The 18,966-nt window shown below is 43.9% G+C and overlaps 1 protein-coding gene across 2 annotated transcripts in view; it reads left to right on the forward strand.

Moving 5' to 3' along the window:
• Positions 1-18,966, forward strand: part of DSCAM (DS cell adhesion molecule) — a 569,269-nt gene that overhangs the window by 472,352 nt on the left and 77,951 nt on the right. For both annotated transcript variants that reach the window (XM_029579019.1, XM_029579020.1), the window contains 3 exons: positions 187-285; positions 753-941; positions 5,788-6,078. In XM_029579019.1, coding sequence (XP_029434879.1) covers positions 187-285; positions 753-941; positions 5,788-6,078 — 579 coding nt within the window. The remainder of the gene's footprint in view (positions 1-186; positions 286-752; positions 942-5,787; positions 6,079-18,966) is intronic.

An 18,966-nucleotide genomic window follows, 5' to 3' on the forward strand; every position in this document is an offset into this window, starting at 1 on the left:
TCAGAATTGTCCTCTAGGTGCACAAAATGACGATGATACCTTGTTAAACCTAATTGACAGCTCAGAACCCGCTTCCCTTTAATACATGTGGATCTCTGGAGAAGAGCTGTATAAATCTAGCACTAGAATAGATAAGGCTCTGGAGGGGACCCTCAGTTTAATGGTTTCTAACTGCTTCTAATTTAGTTCCACCAGACCAGCCACGACTGACTGTCTCCAGAACCACATCGTCTTCCATCACTCTGTCCTGGATACCGGGAGACAATGGGGGAAGCTCAATCCGAGGTAAGCAGGCGCTTATGGGGCTAGAGAGCGGGCCTGCTCTTGGGCCAGCCTGGGGTTGCTCAAGGCACCTGGCAGCTATCTTTGATTTGTGAAAAAATATCAGATATCCTGGGAGAAAAATGTAAAAGAAAACACATCTGTCAAAACAGCAAAGTTACCAGTACTGGCCAATGCTGACCTTTATTTGCTTGCATTTTGACTGAACATTTCAAGGAAAAGTTCAATCCATAGGAAATGAAACACAGTTTTACATAAATACAAAACATTGGCAGAAAAAGAGCACTTGTACCGTCACAGGTCTTACTCCATCACTGGTCTTCTTTCTCCCGCAGGCACTAAGCGCTGATGTTCATGGGACTGTGGCATGGCTTTTTCTCCATGCCAGTCGGAGCCAGAGCAGCTGGTGTGACTGCATTGTCTTCTGAGAAAGGGCCGTCCCTGGTTACCACCTTTTCCTTTCCTTGCAGGATACATCCTTCAGTACTCCGAGGACAACAGTGAGCAGTGGGGTAGTTTTCCTATCAGCCCCAGCGAGCGCTCTTACCGCCTGGAGAACTTGAAATGCGGCACTTGGTACAAGTTCACGTTGACAGCCCAGAACGGAGTGGGACCAGGACGCATCAGTGAAATTATAGAAGCTAAAACCCTTGGCAAAGGTATTGGTGGGGTCTTCTATTCTGTACCCTACTAGTATATGGCCACCATCTATATTATCCAATCTTACCGTAATTGTGTCTCCCATAGACACTAGTGAGTACCAGGAATGTTTTTGGAAGCCTCTGAGCCACTGTTGATTTTGGCCCAATGTTTGCTGCGATGCCACAGAAGTGGTGCTGTATGTTTTTTTCTGTGAAAATATTCTAAACAGCAAACTGGAAAGGTAAACTTGACCGGGAACGTGAAATATATTCCACTCATGAACACAATCATTTTCTATGAAGCTTTAGGGTAGTAACACAGTTGGGTCATCTAAAATCATGTACTTCTGTAAAGAAAAAATGATTGTCTTCTGGGAGGTTAGTGTTCTAATGCACTGGTGCAAATAAGATGAAATTGTTGACCTTTGGAATCTTTTCATAAAAAATGGCCTGGGGGAAGCTTTTGGTCCAGTGATGTCCAGAAGCAATATTGCCCTTAACCTCCGTGTTCCTGTCTGCCATTTAGGTGGTAATTCTTTAACATTACGCATAAAGGGGCATATTTTAAAAGGGTTACGCGCGTAATATAGGCGCGTAACCCTTTTAAAACCCTGCTGCGTGCGCCGAGCCTAATTTTCATAGGCTCGGCGACGCACGCAAGCCCCGGGACGTGCGTATGTCCCGGGGCTTGAAAAAATGGGTGGGGATTGGGCAGGGCGGGGGCGGGACTGAGGCCTCCAGCACAGCGGTCGTGCCAGGGGCTTGTGCGACCTACGCCTGCCAAAGGCAGGCGTAAATAAAGAAACAAAGGTAGGGGGGATTTAGATAGGGCTGGAGGGGTGGGTTAATTAGGGGGAAGGGGGGGGGGGGGCGGAAGAAAGGTTCCCTCTGAGGCCGCTCCGATTTCGGAGCGGCCTCAGAGGCAACGGGGAAAGCCATCAGGGCTCCCCTAGGGCTCGGCGCGCGCAAGGTGCACAAGTATGCACCCCCTTGCACGCGCCAACCCCGGATTTTATAACATGTGCGTGGCTGCGCGCACATGTTATAAAATCGGGCGTAGATTTTTGCGCGCCGGGTTACGTGCACATATCTACGCACACGCGTAGATTACAAAATCTGGCCCAAATTATTTAGCAAATATGGGGTGAATTTTAAAAGAATTAAGCATGTAAAAATGAGCATATACTTGCATAAGTAGCATCTACTCTCGTGCATGCTATTTCATAAACATCAAACATGCACGTGTATTTTTGCTTTTGCAAGCACGTATACACACATAAAAAGAGGGTGTTCTGGAGCAGGACCAACATTTATTCATGTAAATTGCTATTTTAAAAGACATACATATAGATTTGCCAACTTGTGTAATTTTACCCATGCTAATTGTCTTGGGTAAGTGATATTAAACATGTTTATTGTGCACTGTTGGTTGGTTGGGAAGTCTTGGTGAACTGTGGTGCTTTCAGGCTGAAGAACTGGAATGGTTTCAGCGAACTGGTGGAGGAACTGGTAAAACTGGTAATTTCAATTACATGCACTTTTTAAAATATGCCAACTTCCGTGCATCAATCCAGATTTACAAGAGTAAATACCACTTTCTTTTCACACGTAAAATATACGTGCATATATTTTTAAAATAGGTTGGAAAAGTCTATACTTTCAATTCATTGAAATACTCGCTTTCAATGCATTGCACGTATTCATGCGTAAGCATACTTCTGCTCGTATGTTGCGGGGTAAAGATACATGGATTTTATAATACACATGTACTGTATGTGATACTCGGTTGTAAAATACTATGCTCAAAGCTGCATGTGGCCACGTGCACATATATGCCACTGCTTGTCGTTGTTTGACAATTATCCTCTCTGCTCGGAAGTTACACCAGTTTTCAAAGTGGACTTACAGACATAAATATGATTTATGGAACATTATCCCAGCAGACATTTGCACCTGCTTTTTTTTCTGCAGAACCGTTTGACGTGGAAAATAACAGGCGTAGATTTGAAAATTCACTCGATGGGCATTGTTGTCCTCCCCTGGCCTAAATATGCTCCTGAAAACAACTCATAATGCGGCTAAAACTTTTAACTGCATTGAAGGAGAGCAGTTTTTCAGACAGCCGGATTATGCATGTAATGCATTTAGCCACGTCATAGCTTTGAAAGTTGTCCTTTCAATGAGCTCCAATAAATAGTTTCTGATAAATGTGTTATGTAATGAGAGCTCCATGAAAGATAAAATGACACCAACACAGACAAGGCAAGAAAGGTTTTTCAGTACAGATGTGTGGAGAAACATTTGAAAGGGGAAGCCTCATGTTCTAATGGCTCAAGCTATCACATGGTTGATCATGTCTTAGTTTCTTGCCCTGGACTGGTTTATCATGTTGACAATGATGTCAATATAGAGCAACTAACTTGTTTCCTTTTGGAAACTGGGGTGGGACAACGCAATTACCAAGAGGTTGATATTCAAAGTTGTTTGGGTGCCTAACATTTCAATTTTGGAAATTTTGCCACATCCAAACAAATAGGAGCATCAATGGAGGCATTCTGAGGACGGAGTTAAACTTCAGCCAATGAGCGTGCATACTGAGCATTCATAGTAATGACGGCAGAAAAAGATCAAAATGGTCCATCCAGTCTGCCCAGCAAGCTTCCCAAGGTAGTAACTGCTGCTCCGTGCAGGCTTACCCCCACGTTTCTGTTAAGGGTAGTAACTGTCACTCCGTGCAGGTTACCCCCAAGCTTTTTTATTTATTCCCATCCTCTAGCCTTTAGGTATACACACTGTTTATCCCATGCCCCTTTGAAATCCTTCATGGTTTTAGTCTTCACCACTTCCTCCGGAAGGGCATTCCAGGCATCCACCACCCTCTCCGTGAAGAAATATTTCCTGACATTGGTTCTAAGTCTTCCTCCCTGGAGTTTCAGATCATGACCCCTAGTTCTATTAAATTGTTTCCAATGGAAAAGGTTTGTTGATGACCAAAATCACATGCATAGGTCTGGTCGGAAAAATAGCAATGCTAATTTTATCCGAGTACATTCTGCGGAAAACATTGTGCGTAGGTCCCACTTAGTATCCAGGAAAAGTTTCCTTGGATCAAGTCAGCACAGAATTTTAAAGCTGCGGAGGGGGTGGGGACAAAGAAGAGAGAAATAGTGAGTAAAGAACTTGATTTAGTGTTTAAATTGAGGGGGAAACGACAGAAACAGAATACCTCCTACTCCTTCAGACTGTAACTCGCAATGTCACAGCAGTCTCTCTCTGCCTATCCATTCCAGCAATCGTGCAGAAGATGTCATATTGAAATGGAACATTCCTCTCCTAATTCCTAACCCCCGTGTCCTAGGCCAGGACCATCTCGTGGTGATATCACAAGGGGTCACCACACCTGGGTAGAATATCTGTTTTGAAAATTTCCCCTTCCCACTCTTTACATGAAATTTGCCCCAGGCGAGCAGTTTGAAAATTGCTCCCAATCCTTTTTTTTTTTTTTCTCTAATTCTGCAAAATTCAGCCCGACTCCCACCATTCTCGCTCCCTCTTCCTCAAAGCCGTTCCTTGCCTTTAATCTTCACCATTGTCTGACAGCGCCTTTTCAATCAACAAAAGCCTGCAGCAGTCAGGCCCTCTAAACCTAGGTCTGCTCTGATAGTGTTGCGCTGACCTTCCTCCACTTTCAAACTGGAGGGTGGTGGTTACAGACTGGGTTGCTGAAGGGAACCTGTTCATTTGGAGGCATTTCCACCTTCCCCTGTCCCCTCACCCTGATTATCCACACTCCTGTTGGTTTCTCCTTTATTATAAAGGTACAGGCTGGGGAGCAGGGGACACACAGTGGAAGAGGGAGGCCAGAGTGGGAAGCCTGAAGAAACAAGTCACTTCTAAGCAGAAGCTGTTGGTCAGCTGTGGCATTGCTGCTGGTAAAGGCCCCTTCGATTAGGGTTTGCCACCTCACCCCTGATCGACCAGTCAGGCTGATCCAGGCCTGGTTTTGCTCCAGTGCATGCCTGAATTTATAAGCCTCATTTTCTTAGAAAAGTTAGAACTATAATTCCATGCATGCCACGAGACAAAACCAGAACTGGATCAACCTGTTTGGCTTGCCTGGGGTGAGGCGACAACTTAGTGTGAGGCCACAGAAGGCTCTGGCTCCAGAAAGCAAGTGCCTGTGGGGCGAGTGGGTGACACCAGGGGTCAAAGCTTAAGTCTGCCAGACCTGAGTTTGGCCATGCCACTTGGAAGAGCTTTTGGAAATGCTGTAAGCTGGGTATTTACAGGGACAGCGGTGGGAGAGGGAACGGGCACCTCAAGGCTTATGTTCTGCATGAAAAAAATAAACTTCTGCAAGGAGCATGAATGCTGCACAAATTCTGCTCTTATGCAGAGCCAGAAAATTCCTCCAGTAGTCGTATTCTCCGGTCTCCCAGGGACCATCTTGAGGCCCCTCTCGGAGTTTGTCATGGTGCCTGCACTCCCTGTGCTCCCGCGGTTACTCTGGCAGGTCAGAGAACAGCTTGGCACAGGGAGCCACAGAACCTCTGTAATGTTTTCTTTCTTTCTTTTTTGTCAAGCAATGCACAGTGCTACCAGGAGCTGTAGTATAAGTAACCCTTTCTGAGACTTCCTTCTGCTCATCCTCACTCTGTCTGAGCCCCGTAATCAGATACGGAATACCTGTTGTTGTAGGGTCTGCCATGAAGAAGACCCGGTGCATTCATCTCAGCCGGGATGGGTGGGCCGAAAACTGGGTGTCATTTATTTTTATTTGGGTTGTTACTGCCAGTAAAGTCTTTGTGTTTAGTAGGTTATTAAGGATATTTCATGTGGAGTACAATGTGTTTTCCTTTCTCAGAGCCCCAGTTCTCAAAGGAGCACGAACTCTTTGCCAGTATTAACACCACTCGGGTGAGGTTGAACCTGATCGGTTGGAATGATGGAGGCTGCCCCATCACTTCCTTTACGCTGGAGTACAGGCCCTTCGGGACCAGCCTGTGGACCACTGCCCAGCGCACATCCCTGTCCAAGTCCTACACCTTGTATGACCTCCAGGAAGCCTTGTGGTATGAGCTACAGATGAGAGTGTGCAACAGTGCGGGCTGTGCTGAGAAGCAGGCCAAATTTGCTACCCTCAACTACGATGGCAGTAAGTACCGGAATTTAATTTTTCTTTTCCGAGTTAGGTCACAAGAAAAAAAACCAAAACAGTATTCTTGCGGATTGCCCTCCTCACCTCTTCTGTATAAAGCATCCCTTCTTTCTCTGGATAAGCAGCCAAAACAGGCGAGTAGCAGTAAGCCTGATACTTCTTTAAACCTTTTCTGATCCTCGTAGCTGGTGTACTGTATGTATCATTTAAATTTGCCCCGGTGTGATTTGCATTGAATAACCCAGGCTATTCCTTTGAATTGCCCTGATGTTTGGTCAGTCAGGTGGCCACAGTTCGGAAAAGGCGGCAGCTCAATTTCATGCCCGAAACCTTTGACACTAGCACATGTCTCAGTGGCCTAGGTATGGCAGAGCCAGAGAGGTGTTGACACGGCCAGTCAAGGCTGGACAGAAGAGTTTGGGGCAGCTTGGAATGTGCACCCTGGTTTTCTTACACTAGAAGTTTATGCTTAATATGGCTCATAAGATGGGAAGATCGGATGAAGAACCAGACATCAGAATTACTGTCAAATGTTCTATTTCTGCCTTAACTGTGCTCTTAGATCCGTGTTCTGTTAAACTCAAGACAGCTCATGTTATACAAGCTGGAAACTTGATCCCCTTAAGATTTTTGTGGAAACAACTGAGCATCCTAAAGGACTGTATTCCTTCCAAGTGATAAAACTGAGAGTGAATTATGCTGCATGTAGAGGGATAATGTTATATCCTCATCTTTATTGTTTATTTTCTTTCTGTGCTTATCAAGCTTGGCTTGAAGTTGCTAGCCATGGTGAACATTGTACATTGCCAAGAGACAATAAATACAAAGTCTCTTGTGTTGCCCAGCAGATAAAACATAAATTATTCTATAGAATCATAGAGGCAGGGTCTAGAAAGCAAATGTGCAAATATTGGACTTTTAATAGTATAACCCAGAAAATGGTTGAATTACGCTGTTTGAAATGCATGATCAGTAGCACCAGTCATCAGTACTTCAGTCTTAGCTACTGTAGCATTCATTCACTTTTCATAAACTTTTACGCGTCTAAGTCTTACAAGAGGGACTCGCACTGGGAAAGAGACCAAGAAGTGGGAAGTAAAGCTTGTTAAAGGTGAAGGGCTTTGTTGTATGCCAGGGAAGTTAAACAGCATTAGAGGTTATTGCATTTCTAATATAAACTCCATAGCCGGCTTTTCAGTTGTTCGACCGTGTGGTCGCACAGGATGCCACGGGTGAGGGGACTGTAACATTTGGCTGGCTGCGGGGAAGGCCCAAAGACCCAGGCGCACTCATTCCACATGCCGCCGAGCCCCAACACACAAGGACGCCAGCTGTCCTTTCTCTGCCTGCCCCACCTCTAGCCGTGCCGGCCTAAGAAACATTCACAGTGGGAAAGCTTTCATGTGGCGCCGCAGGATGACGTCAGCTGGCAGGGTATTTAAACCCCTGCGGCACTTCTCTCGATGCCTCAGCGATGGGTCTCCTGCCTTGCCGTGCAGTCCATATTGCCTCATAGTGTTCCTGCTTCCTGCCTTGTCCCGTCCGGCCTCACCCTGCCCTGTGTGCCTTACTTTGCCTTGCTAACCACCTTGTCTCAGCTTGGTTCTGATCTTTGCTTCGGACCTGGACCACTGTCTTGTCTGCCACCCTCTGCTGACCTATGTTTTGGACTTGGTCTAGTCTCTCGCCTGCCACTGACCATTGGCTACGGACCTGGACTATGCTTTGCTTGCCAACTGCCCTGACCCTCGGCCTGAACCCGGAGATTGCTGGACTGCTGCCTCCCCTGACCCCAGCTTCCTTCGTGCTCTCTATTTCTGTTTGCCCTGTGGGAATGTCACCTAAGCCCTGCCTGCCCCTGGAACCCAAGGGCTTAACCTGCAGGGAACAGGGGCTGGTACAGGTGAAGCTCCAGTTCTGACCCAGCCTGGGGTGCATTTACCAGCTGTCAGCGTGGGTCTAGTAGGTTTGCCTACTAGGCTGTGCCAACCACGCCACAGCACAAGGGTTCAGTCTCCTGAAAGGGGCACCGTGGATGTGCGATGTGATGCTGTCCCCTCTCCAACAAGGACCTGGCAGCCAGATTTATTTTTTTTTTTAAAGCTTATATACCACACTCTACTAAGGAATGCCCGAAGTGGTTTACATATTAAAACATACATAATTTAAAGTCAATAACAAAAACAGAGCAAAGGAAATTCATAATTCATCATTGTAATAATGAAGTTTTATATACAATACAGAAAACCCATAATAACCAATCTATTGGAAGCCAGTTAAGAGGAAAATCTTTCAGTGGAAGGCCATTTTAAATAAGGCATTAAAGTGCCTGAGGGGCTGCAGCCTGAAGAAAGAGGAAGCCCGGCGGGGCCGCAGCATAGCCCATCTTGCCGTGACCTGAAAAAAACAGGAGGCCTGATGGGGCCATAGTGTATATATGTGTCAGTGTGTGTGGTGTACCTGAAAGCATGCGTCCGTGTGTGTGTGTGTGAGAGAGGGGGTATGCGTGAAAGCTGGGGTGTGTGTGTGTGAGGGAGAGAGCCTGTGTATATGAGAATATGGCTATGTGTGTTGGAGTGTGCATGTGAGAAAGAAGATAAAGTTTGTGCGGCCCTCCTCCCTCAATCCACGACAATCCCATGGTGACTGGAAATCTAAAGATCCCAGGTATGGAGAGTGGGAGATTTTTTTTTTTTTTTTATTGTTGTTAGATTTAACTGATGGGTGGTGGTTAATGTTTGTTTTGAAATATTTTATTGTTTGTTGAGAACTTTAAAATAGTTTTTTGTTTAATTATTGAATGATGTCCTGTTCATCAGCTGTTTTGAAATATTTATTTTCTATTATAATTTCTATTATAATTTTACCTGGTGTGTGTAAAAGTCTGCATGTGTGTTTGTGTGAGAGAGAGAGCCTGGGTACGTGTGTGTGAGTATAAGGGAGAGAAAGCCTGTTTATATATGAGAGAGGGAGTGTATGTGAAAGCATAGGCATGTGTATGAGAGAGGGAATGTGCGAGAGAATGAACATATAAGTGTGTGTGTGAGAGGGAAGATAAAAGTTTGTGTGGCCTTACATCCTGCAATCCATGACAATCTCAGGATGAATGGAAATCAAAAGATCTTGGGTATGGAGAGTAGGTAGCTTTTAAATCCTTATTTTTAATTATTGAATGTTATTTGATGTTTTTGCTGTATTGAAACATTTTATTGGTATTTTGTGAAATGTATAAACATTTTTAATTATCAGATATTTTGAAATATTCTTTTTATTAGTATGGTTTTGCTATTATGATTCCTGATTTACATTTCTTTATTTTATTGTTTCATGTTTTATAAGGAATGGTAATATTGCACTACATACAGCATCTGTTTTGTTGAGATTTCCTGTTCAGTTTTTGTCTGCACATTTCTATTTATGCTTTATGGTCTCTTTGTTCAGTATATGTCTCCAGCAGTTATCTGACACCTGCGGATATATTTTGTGTAATCTGTGAGATGTTGAATATCATTTGAATACGATTCATTTTCTATAAATTGTTGATGCAGTGCTGTCAAATGATTTTAAAAATAGTTTTCCTGGGTGGCTAGAACAGGCTAGGGTTTTTTCTATTGCATATAGGGCCCTTAGGAAGTTTTCTTGTAATGTCTTATAGCCAAGTTGCCAGATACAATTATTAGCAGGTCAGGGTATACATACCGGTAGTTTAGGGGCGTGCTCTACTTCTTGGTTATTTAGACCAAATTTGAAATTTGCATTGGAGATTTTGTGGCTCAGATTTGCTGATGATGTGTGATCCAGGGAAATGTGATTGATGGAAAATGAAAAAATGTCTTTTCTTTTTTTTTTTTTAATGTAGAGGCAGCATTTCTATATCTGGAGAATATTTATTTCTGTATTTCTAAGGCCAACCCAGGAGTTGGTGCAGGGGGAATGGGGAGAGTGCTGAGATTAGGATGAGAGGTCCCACGTGCCCACTGCCGTTAATCCATGTCAGTCTGAGGGGAGGACAAGGGGGGTCTGCTCTTCTCCTGCCTCCTCCCGGTCTGATTTCCTTACCCTTAGCGCCCGAGGAGGAGACGCCATAACCACTTTGCACCCAGGGCATCGTTCGCCCTAGAGCAGGCCCTGATAAACTCCTCTATGAAGAACAGATAGACAATCTATTATATATCACCCATGTCAAGGTCATGTAAGCCAGAATTGTCAGACTCACTAGAGATACTGAGGAGGTGCAGCCGGAGAGTTTCATGTACGTCTGACACCGGCCTGTAATAGGTGCCTTGGTTGAGATGCTGCTAGTGGATTTTGGCACCATAAATTATTTTCTTCAAACTCAGGGGGTGAGTGCTTGTGAAGAGAAGCTCCCACAGAGTCTGAGGTTTAAGTGCCTCTCTAACTGCAGGTTTCTTTCACGCAGCGATTCTCAGCTCATCTCACAGTGCTGCACCTGCGCCAGCTTCCTGGCCAATTTAATGGCCTCCTTTTCTTAAGCTATTACACTGGGAAGTAGCTGCTATAGTTCACCGTCACTGTCCTCTCTCCCCTCCCTTCTCCCTCCCTCCAGTTTTCCTTCTGCACCATTTTCTTTTTAATTTAATTTGATTTATATTCCACCTTTCAGGCACTTCAAAGCAGATTGCATTCCGGTACTGGAGGTAGTTCCCTTTCCCCAGAGGGCTCACAGTCTACGGTTTTCCATCAGATCCTGATATTCAGCCGGTCTTCCACCATGCACAGCGGGGGACCTTGTCAGAATGAGGCAGACCATAATGTGTGATTGAAAAGAGCAGGGGATTATCAATCTTAAAATCTGCCTCCTCCCCCCCTTCTCACTGGGATGCCTTTTTATGCTTCACTCATAGCAGCTAAGCTACTTTACATTTCCAGGTGATGCTGCTTTTTGCTCATTTGAATTGTGATTGAAGAAGAGAGTTTAGCTCTGGAGAGCTAGTAAAGAAATGCAGAGCAAGGCTCCTCGTGTCATGGTCACTATTAATTATATTTTTTTGTGCAGTATTTTATGAATTGCTTATTAGGCATCAGAGTATAATATTTATTTTTAGAACCTTTGGGACTTTTTGTGATTGTTTATTCTCTTATGCAAGGCCTCCTTCTTTATCTGGCTGTCATCGGGAAGCTTTCTCTCTCTCTCTGTCCTTACCTGGTTCACATTGGGGAGCCCTCATGTATAAAATCTGTCCCTTCCCGTCTGCCCGCCCCAAATCTCCTGCTCGCCTGTGCAGCCTGTGGCAATTCTGTCCCGGCTCCCTCAGCCCCGGCCATGCATGGGCCTGAAATCTCTGGGTGTCACTGTAACTCAGCAGCCATGCCTAGCACATCCAAACTTCCCAACTGTTTCATCGTCTGCCGAGTGCTACTTCAGCTGCGATTGCAACCTTGATCGCCCCATGGAGCATGAGACGGAGCCAGGAATGGGATCCCAGGTCTCCTTCCTACCAACAGAGCACAATCCAGCTGGCCTGACAGCTTCTGCGATTGCAGGATTAATTTCCATGAATCTCTCCTTTATACTGTATAAAATGTGCACCCTTCAAATCTTAACCGAAGAAATAAATCCCTAGCTCCCAGAGCCCTATTTGAGGCATATATATTTCTTTTTAGTTCATAGATTATAAAACACAACCTCGATTATCCAAATGTTATATGAGTGTCTTGGAAAGGGGAAGATTTAATTCTATGTATATATCAACAGAAGGCAATTAGTAAGGTCAGAAAGATAAAACAAACATTAAAGAGATGCACAGCCTTAAACTGTATTTAGTTTTCTCTTCAGTTAGCAGACACGAGCTCAAGGAGAACAGCAGGATTCATGGGCACAGATCATGCTGGTTCCAGCTTCTGTTAATGGGCACCTTGGGTAAGATCGGGTGAAAGCCTTCAGCAGATTAGCATAAATCCTTATTTTGGACCTAAAAAAAATGTTATTTTGGGAGGTTAGAGCAGAGTTCTTCCTGTTCAACAAGCAGTGCCTGGATATTAGTGTTACCCCTTTGTTTTTTAGGGAGGGCATATAAAAAGGGTGCAGGTGTAAACTACTTGTTAGAGCATCCAGCGAGTTTGTTGTCATCACTGACCTTGTGTGACCTTGTGCGCCTTCCACACTATCCTTGTGCCTCTGGTCATCTCTATGCAGAGAATAAAAGTAACAGGCTTGGTCCTTCCCCTCACGTTCTTTGGGAACCTTTAATGCCATTGCAGAGGTGGCTGTGTGTGTATTTCTGAAGCACTCGCTTGTAACGCACATGTGAGGTCCTGTTTGGAAGAAGGGAGCGTCACTGAATCCAAATTATAACTGCTCTCCCAAAAGGCAGTCTCGGGATTTTGATTAACCTTTGAAATTAAAAATGCCTGCTTCAAACTAGGTAAAAATCTCCAAAAGTCAGATGGAGGCTGTAACTTATTTCCAAAAGATGCTTCTTTCTACGGCTGCTGTTATTTTTCTCACAGAATTATGAAAGCACTTCCAAGTTTGAAGATTTAACTGAATTTCTATGTACAAGATTAGAGAGAGGAGTGTCTCCTAGTGCCATGCTGAGGCATTGAGTCCCCTACTGGATCCCTAACACCGTACGGGGGCACTGGGTCAGTACTGGCTCAGGAGGAAGAATCTTTGGTGCTTACCGGTTCTTTTTTCTCTTTGGATCGGTTTCCGGTTTGTTTCTCAGGAGGAAGAATGCCTTCAGTATTCTTAATTTGGAAGGGGTTTGGGGGGCAGTGCTCCCCTCCCCCCCCCCAAATGCTCTGAGTCCTGGTGCTAAATCAACTCCCTCCCCCCACCTGTCAATGTGACCTTCCCACCCCTTGGTCTTCTCTCCTTCCTCTCCAAATTAAGCAAGCAAGGTATGCCTGTGGCACCCTCTAACTCCATGCTGGGACACTGGGTCACTGCTGGCGCAAAAGGGAGGGTAACGATACCATAAAAAATAAATATGTGATCACTTTAGGACTTATGTAAATTTCAAAACACTGATACGGGTTTTAGATGACCAAAGGGATGGGCGAAGATGTTGGGTTTGCACGCGCCGAGCGGATTTTAAAAACTGAGATACGCGCGTATCTCGCGCAGCGCGCACGTCTTGGAAGTTTTCAAAAAAGGGGGCGGGGCGTGAACCTGAGATGTGCATGTAAATACTTAAAGGACCCCAGAGCGCGCCGAGGCCCCCTGTCGCGTAACTTTACTTCTGCTACGGATGCCGTACATTATAAAATGGCTGTGTCCCTGGGCGCGGGCCAATGTATTTGCTCCAGTGTGCGCCCGCACGCTGGTTGGAAAGTTACCGTCTTATAGCGTCAAAGTATAATCACCCGCTAGATATCACATGGAAAGTTTTGTTTTTTTGGGGGGGGGGGGGGGGGTTTAGAGAAATTTTTCTTACAAATAAACAGCACTTATCTGGGGGAAAAATGGCTTTTCCAGTTTCAAGGTTGTCTATAGTCATCCACCCAAGTTAACCTCTTGATGATCTCCCAAAATTGAGCCATTATTTCAAAATAAAAATGTCTGCTTCAGGGTAAATCCGTCTTCTAAATATCACAGCATTTTAAGGCTGAGAACTGGCAGTGTCAAGTGTCCTTGAGGGAGGAGAGAAATGTTCATTCCATTAGTGCTCTTCTTGTGATGAAATCACCTTACGTAGATGGAAATGGAGTTCTGCAGGAGGCTCGTAGGTTGTATACTTGGCCTCCTTTTACATCTAAGTAAGGTGATTTCATCACAAGAAGAGCACTAATGGAATGAACATTTCTCTCTTGTTTTGCCTTCCTCGAGGACACTCTTGAATGCCGCCAGTTCTCACCTTCTCAGGCTTAAAACGCTGTGGATTTAGCCCAATATAGAAATTTTCAGTTTGAAATGCTGGTTAAATGTTGGGACAAATCATTAAGAGGCTAACTTGCGTCGACGACCGTAGATGATCTTGAAATTGGCAAAACCTTTTTATCCAAGGATAAGTGCTTTTTATTTGCAAAGAAAAATTTCTCCAAAAAAAAAAAAAAAGTTCTGTGTGATACCTGACGCTATAAATGCATTGTACTCCTATTTCAATGTGTAACCAGCGTCTATATCAGGAGTCTGCAATCTATGGCATGCATGCCACAGGTGGCACGCAAGGTCATTTTTATTGGCATGCAGCGGCTGCACCCCGCGGGCTGAAGAAACAATCACGTCCACACCAAAGAGATTGGGGACCTTCAGACTAGAAGAATTCTTTTTGGCCACGGTCCCTCTTCCTTCATGGAAAAGTATTGGTGACAATGCGACAATGTAATTCTTTCCCCTCTGCGCCCAGCTCCCCCCAGGGTCCCTTAACTCAGCTGAATGGCGCGCTTGCAACCAAATGGTTCAAGCATGCCGCTGGGACCCCACAGAGTAGGAGGGAGGAAGCGCCTGAGGAGCTGAAAGGCCTCCGTCCTCATCCTCCTGTTTTAGGATAGGGCATGGTTGAGAGGAGATTTGGGCCAGAGCGGTGAGTTAATAAACTAGGTATTGCCGTGGGAGTGGGGGAGAAGGGAGTAAATGAAAAGGGGATTACTGGGAGGGGGGAGGGAATTAATGAACTGGGAATTGCCGTGGGCAGAGTTAATTAACTGGATACCTGTTGGGGGGCAGAGGGAGTTAATGAACGGGAGATCACCATGGGGGGGGGGGGGACAGGAGGGAGTTAATTAACTGGGAACCTCTGTGGAAAGGGATAGGGAGAAAGGAAGTAAATGAACTAGACATTGCCATGGAGATGGGGAGGCAAGTAGGGGGAGTTAATTAACTGGGGATTACGATGGGGATAGGGAAGGAAGGGGAGGGAGTGAATGATCTGGGGATCCCTGTGCTTGGCAGTAAATGAATTGGGGGTCACTATTTATTTATTTATAACTTTTATATACCAAGGTTCAATTAACAAGATTAATTATCACTTCGGTTTACATTGTAACAGCAAACATAACAGAGACAAGTCTTGTTTTACAATGAACAGGGTGGAATAACCTGGATAAATAACATGAACAGGGTCGAATAACCTGGAAAAACATAAATAGGTGCAGAAAGTATAGAGAATTGGGACTGTGTAACTTGTGCAAAAGCAGTGAAATTAAATGGGGGGGACTATAAAGGCAACAAGTTGGATAGAGTCCTCATAAGTGGATAAGAGCCAAGGCTGAAGGTGAGTCATTATGGGAAGGCTTGTTTGAACAACAAAGTCTTAAGTCTCTTCTTAAAGGTGATTGGACATTGTTCCAGCCTCAGATCAGGAGGGAGCAGGTTCCATTGCTTGGGGCCCGAGACGGATATAGCTCTCTTGCTGAAGGAGGTCTTGGTGGTAGGTGCTTGAAGAGTGCCTCTCTGGGCTAGTCTAATTGGACGGACCGAGGTGTGGAGTTGCAGAGGAAATGTAAGGTCTAGAGGAGTAATATTGTGAATGGCTTTGTGAATGACTGTTTATTTATTTTATTTATTTATTTAACATTTTTATATACCGGGATTCATACAAGATATTGCATATCGTCTCGGTTTACATTGAAACTGAACACAAGCATGAGAGCATGCTAATTACATAGAACATAAAATGCTGATAGAACGCTGATAACATAGAATGCTAAATGCTAATTACATGTAATGCTAAATGCTAATTACATGTAATGCTAGTTGCATGGAACTGTGATAACAAGCATGAGAATGTTAATGTTAAAATTAAATACATAACACAGGTATGAAGATAGGATCCGAGTAAAGCAAAAACTTGGGACATACTGGAGAGGGAAGAAAGCAAAATTTATCTTAATAGGGAGGAAAGCAACTTTATCTTAATAGGCGTCTGTGTTCTAATATAAGAATGGTATGAGAGTTTTTATTTAGGCTTAGGGCCGGGTGGTGGCGTAGAGGTAAATAGTTATCATGACTGGAATGCTTGTTCGAATAGCAGTTAGTAGTTTATGATAGTTTAATAATAGTTATTTATTTATTTATTTAAATACTTTTGATATACCGATACTCAAGACAAGCGTCTTATCGTACCGGTTTACATTGAAACTCGGGGTAACCAATTAACCAGGAAGATAAAGTTACAGTGAACAGGGGGTTTACAGTGTGGGAGAGAACAGATCAAAGGCATATGATTAACATAATTAGTTAAAAACGTAACTAATAACAAAGATTAACGTTACTAAGAGTAATATAACAGAGATTAGCATAGGATTTTAGACAATGGCTTAGTTTTGTTTTTTTTGTTTGTGCAGACCTTGATCAGAATGAACCTCATTTGTATGCCAAGGTTTATTTCGGATCCCCTGTGTGGATTTTCATGTGTCTTCTGTGAGAATGTTTTATTACACTAATAGGAAAAAGGTCTCTCTTCTGTTTAAACTTTCCTGTGCGAGATTAATGTAAACCTAGCAAGGAAGGTTTTCCTCCACTTAGGACTCCAGTGTGGACTTTCTGGTGTAGTGAGAGGTGCCATTGAAGTATCTCTGAGTCATCAGAGAAGGTAGTGTTCAGTTCAGTCCTATTTCACGCTTGTACGTTATTTAAATTATTTGTTAGCATTTTGTATTTAATATCTCGGGTCCCAGTTCGATGTAACCCCTGTTCTATGTAATGTTATTCCAATAATTTGTTTCGCTGTAAACCAATGTGATATGTATTTTTCCATGAATGTCGGTATAAAAGTTAGTTAGTAGCTTATGAAGGATTCTGAACTTAATTGGTAGCCAATGAAGATTCTTTAAGATTGGAGTTATATGATCCCTCTTATTGGATTTTGTGAGGATCCTGGCTGTGGCGTTCTGTAAAAGCTGGAGAGGTTTAAGAGAAATATCAGGCAGGCCGTGCAGTAGTGAGTTGCAATAGTCTATTTTGGAAAATATGATGGCTTGTAAAACTGACTTAATATCATGGAAATGGAGGAGGGGTCTTAGTCGCTTTAGCACTTGCAGTTTAAAATAGCATTCCTTTATTGTGCTGTTGATGAAGCCAGAGAAGTTCATTTGGTTGTCTATGATTACCCCGAGGTTTCTTACCTTGGGTGAGAAAGTAGGGGACATAGGCTGTTGAGTGATGTTTAGTGGTACGCTGCCATCTTGGGGCAGGGGATGGATGGAAGGGAGGGAGTGAATGAACTTGGGATCACAGGGGTTGGGGGAAGTAAAAGAACTGGAGATTGCCATGGTGGGAAGGGAGGGACCCTTGGTGACTTTTAATCTCGAGTCCAGCCTGTTCTACATGTGACTAGCTCAGCCAGCAGCCAATAGGTGCCACCACACCAGTCAGCCTGCAGATAGAGAGCATGTGTATTTTACTTGTGTGGAAGGAGCAGAGAGAGCAAGTGTGTGAGTGATTGCATGTGTGGGGGAGAGAGCATGTGTGTGAGTAATTGCATGTGTGGGGGAGAGAGAGCGCGAGTGTGTGGTTGCATATGTGGAAGAACATGTGTGTGATTGAGTGCATAGGAGAGAGCATGTTTGTGTGATTGCCTGTGTGTGTGATTGCATATGTAGGGGAGAAAGAGCACCTGTGTGTGATTGCATGTGTGAGAGAAAGAGCATGTGTCTGTGATTGCATGTGTGGGAGAGAGAGAGCGCATGTTTGTGTGATTGCATATGGGAGAGTGTGTGTGTGTGGGAGATTGCTTTTGTGTGGGAGAGAGCGTATGTGTGGGAGAGAGCACGTGTTTGTGTGATTGCATATGGGAGAAGAGCGTATGTGAGTGATTGCTTGTGTGGAGGAGAGAGTATATGTGTATGTGAGATTGCTTGTGTGGAGGAGAGAGCGTGTGTGTGTGTGTGTGTACATTTGAGAGTATGTGCATATGAAAGAGTGAGGAGAAAGTTTGTGTATACCCTTCCCCACCCCAACTAATTTATGACAACCTCAGGGTCACTGGAAATCAAACTTTCTCAGGTATAATGAGTAGCTTTTTTACCTTATTATGTGTTACTTTTTGGGTGTTATTTGATGAGTCTTCTATTTTCAAACAACTTAAATTTAACTGGTGTTTGGAACATTTTTTAAAATTTGTGTATGAGTTTTTAATTATGGATGTTGTTATTGGCATGGGTGGTACAGTGTTGAAGTGGTTTTGTTCGAATCCAACTAATAGACAGCAAAGAGTTCAGATGGGTCAAGCATACTCTGCATAGCATAAGATTCGATGGGATGTGCCACAAGGTTCAGCACTATCATCTGTGCTTTTTATTATTTATTATCTTCGATTGGAGCTCTTTTTTCATTGAATGTCAAATATTTTGTATATGCCAATGACATTCAATTTTTTTTTGCCAGAGGCACATGTTCTCTCTCCCACACATGCAATCCAGAGGCTCAATTGCAAGACATAGTAAGTTGCAGGCATGATTACCAGAACATCACTTATTTTTAAACATGCAAAACTAAAATTTTGTTGGTAAAGATTTCGATATGAAGAACCAGGGAAAGGTATGGCTTTCTAAAGACCTAGCCGTTCCAGTCCACACTGAGGTAAAAAGCTTGAGAGCGCTTTTGGACCCTCAGTTGTCTGAGGCCTTAGGTTTCACATATTATGAAAAGAGCGTTTTATAAACTTAAAATGGTGCACCCATTGAAAAATATTCTACCTTTGGCCCTTTCCTGTATGATTGTGCAAGCCTTGGTTTGAAGTCATCTTGATTATTGAGGTATATAGTATGTTGGGCTTCCAGAAAAGTTGATGCGTGTCTTGCAGTTGGCACAAAATGTAGCAGCCCAAGTATTGAGAGGGTTATCTAGGAGAGAACATATAACCCCAGTATTGAAGAACCTGCATTGGCTCCCAGTTAAATGGAGAGTGCATTTTAGATTGGCGACTATTGTTTTTAGGCTACTGAAGAACCCCTCTCTTTGTGTATTAAGGGACTGTA

This window comes from Rhinatrema bivittatum, chromosome 15, assembly GCF_901001135.1.
Source record: "Rhinatrema bivittatum chromosome 15, aRhiBiv1.1, whole genome shotgun sequence".
NCBI lineage: Eukaryota > Metazoa > Chordata > Amphibia > Gymnophiona > Rhinatrematidae > Rhinatrema > Rhinatrema bivittatum.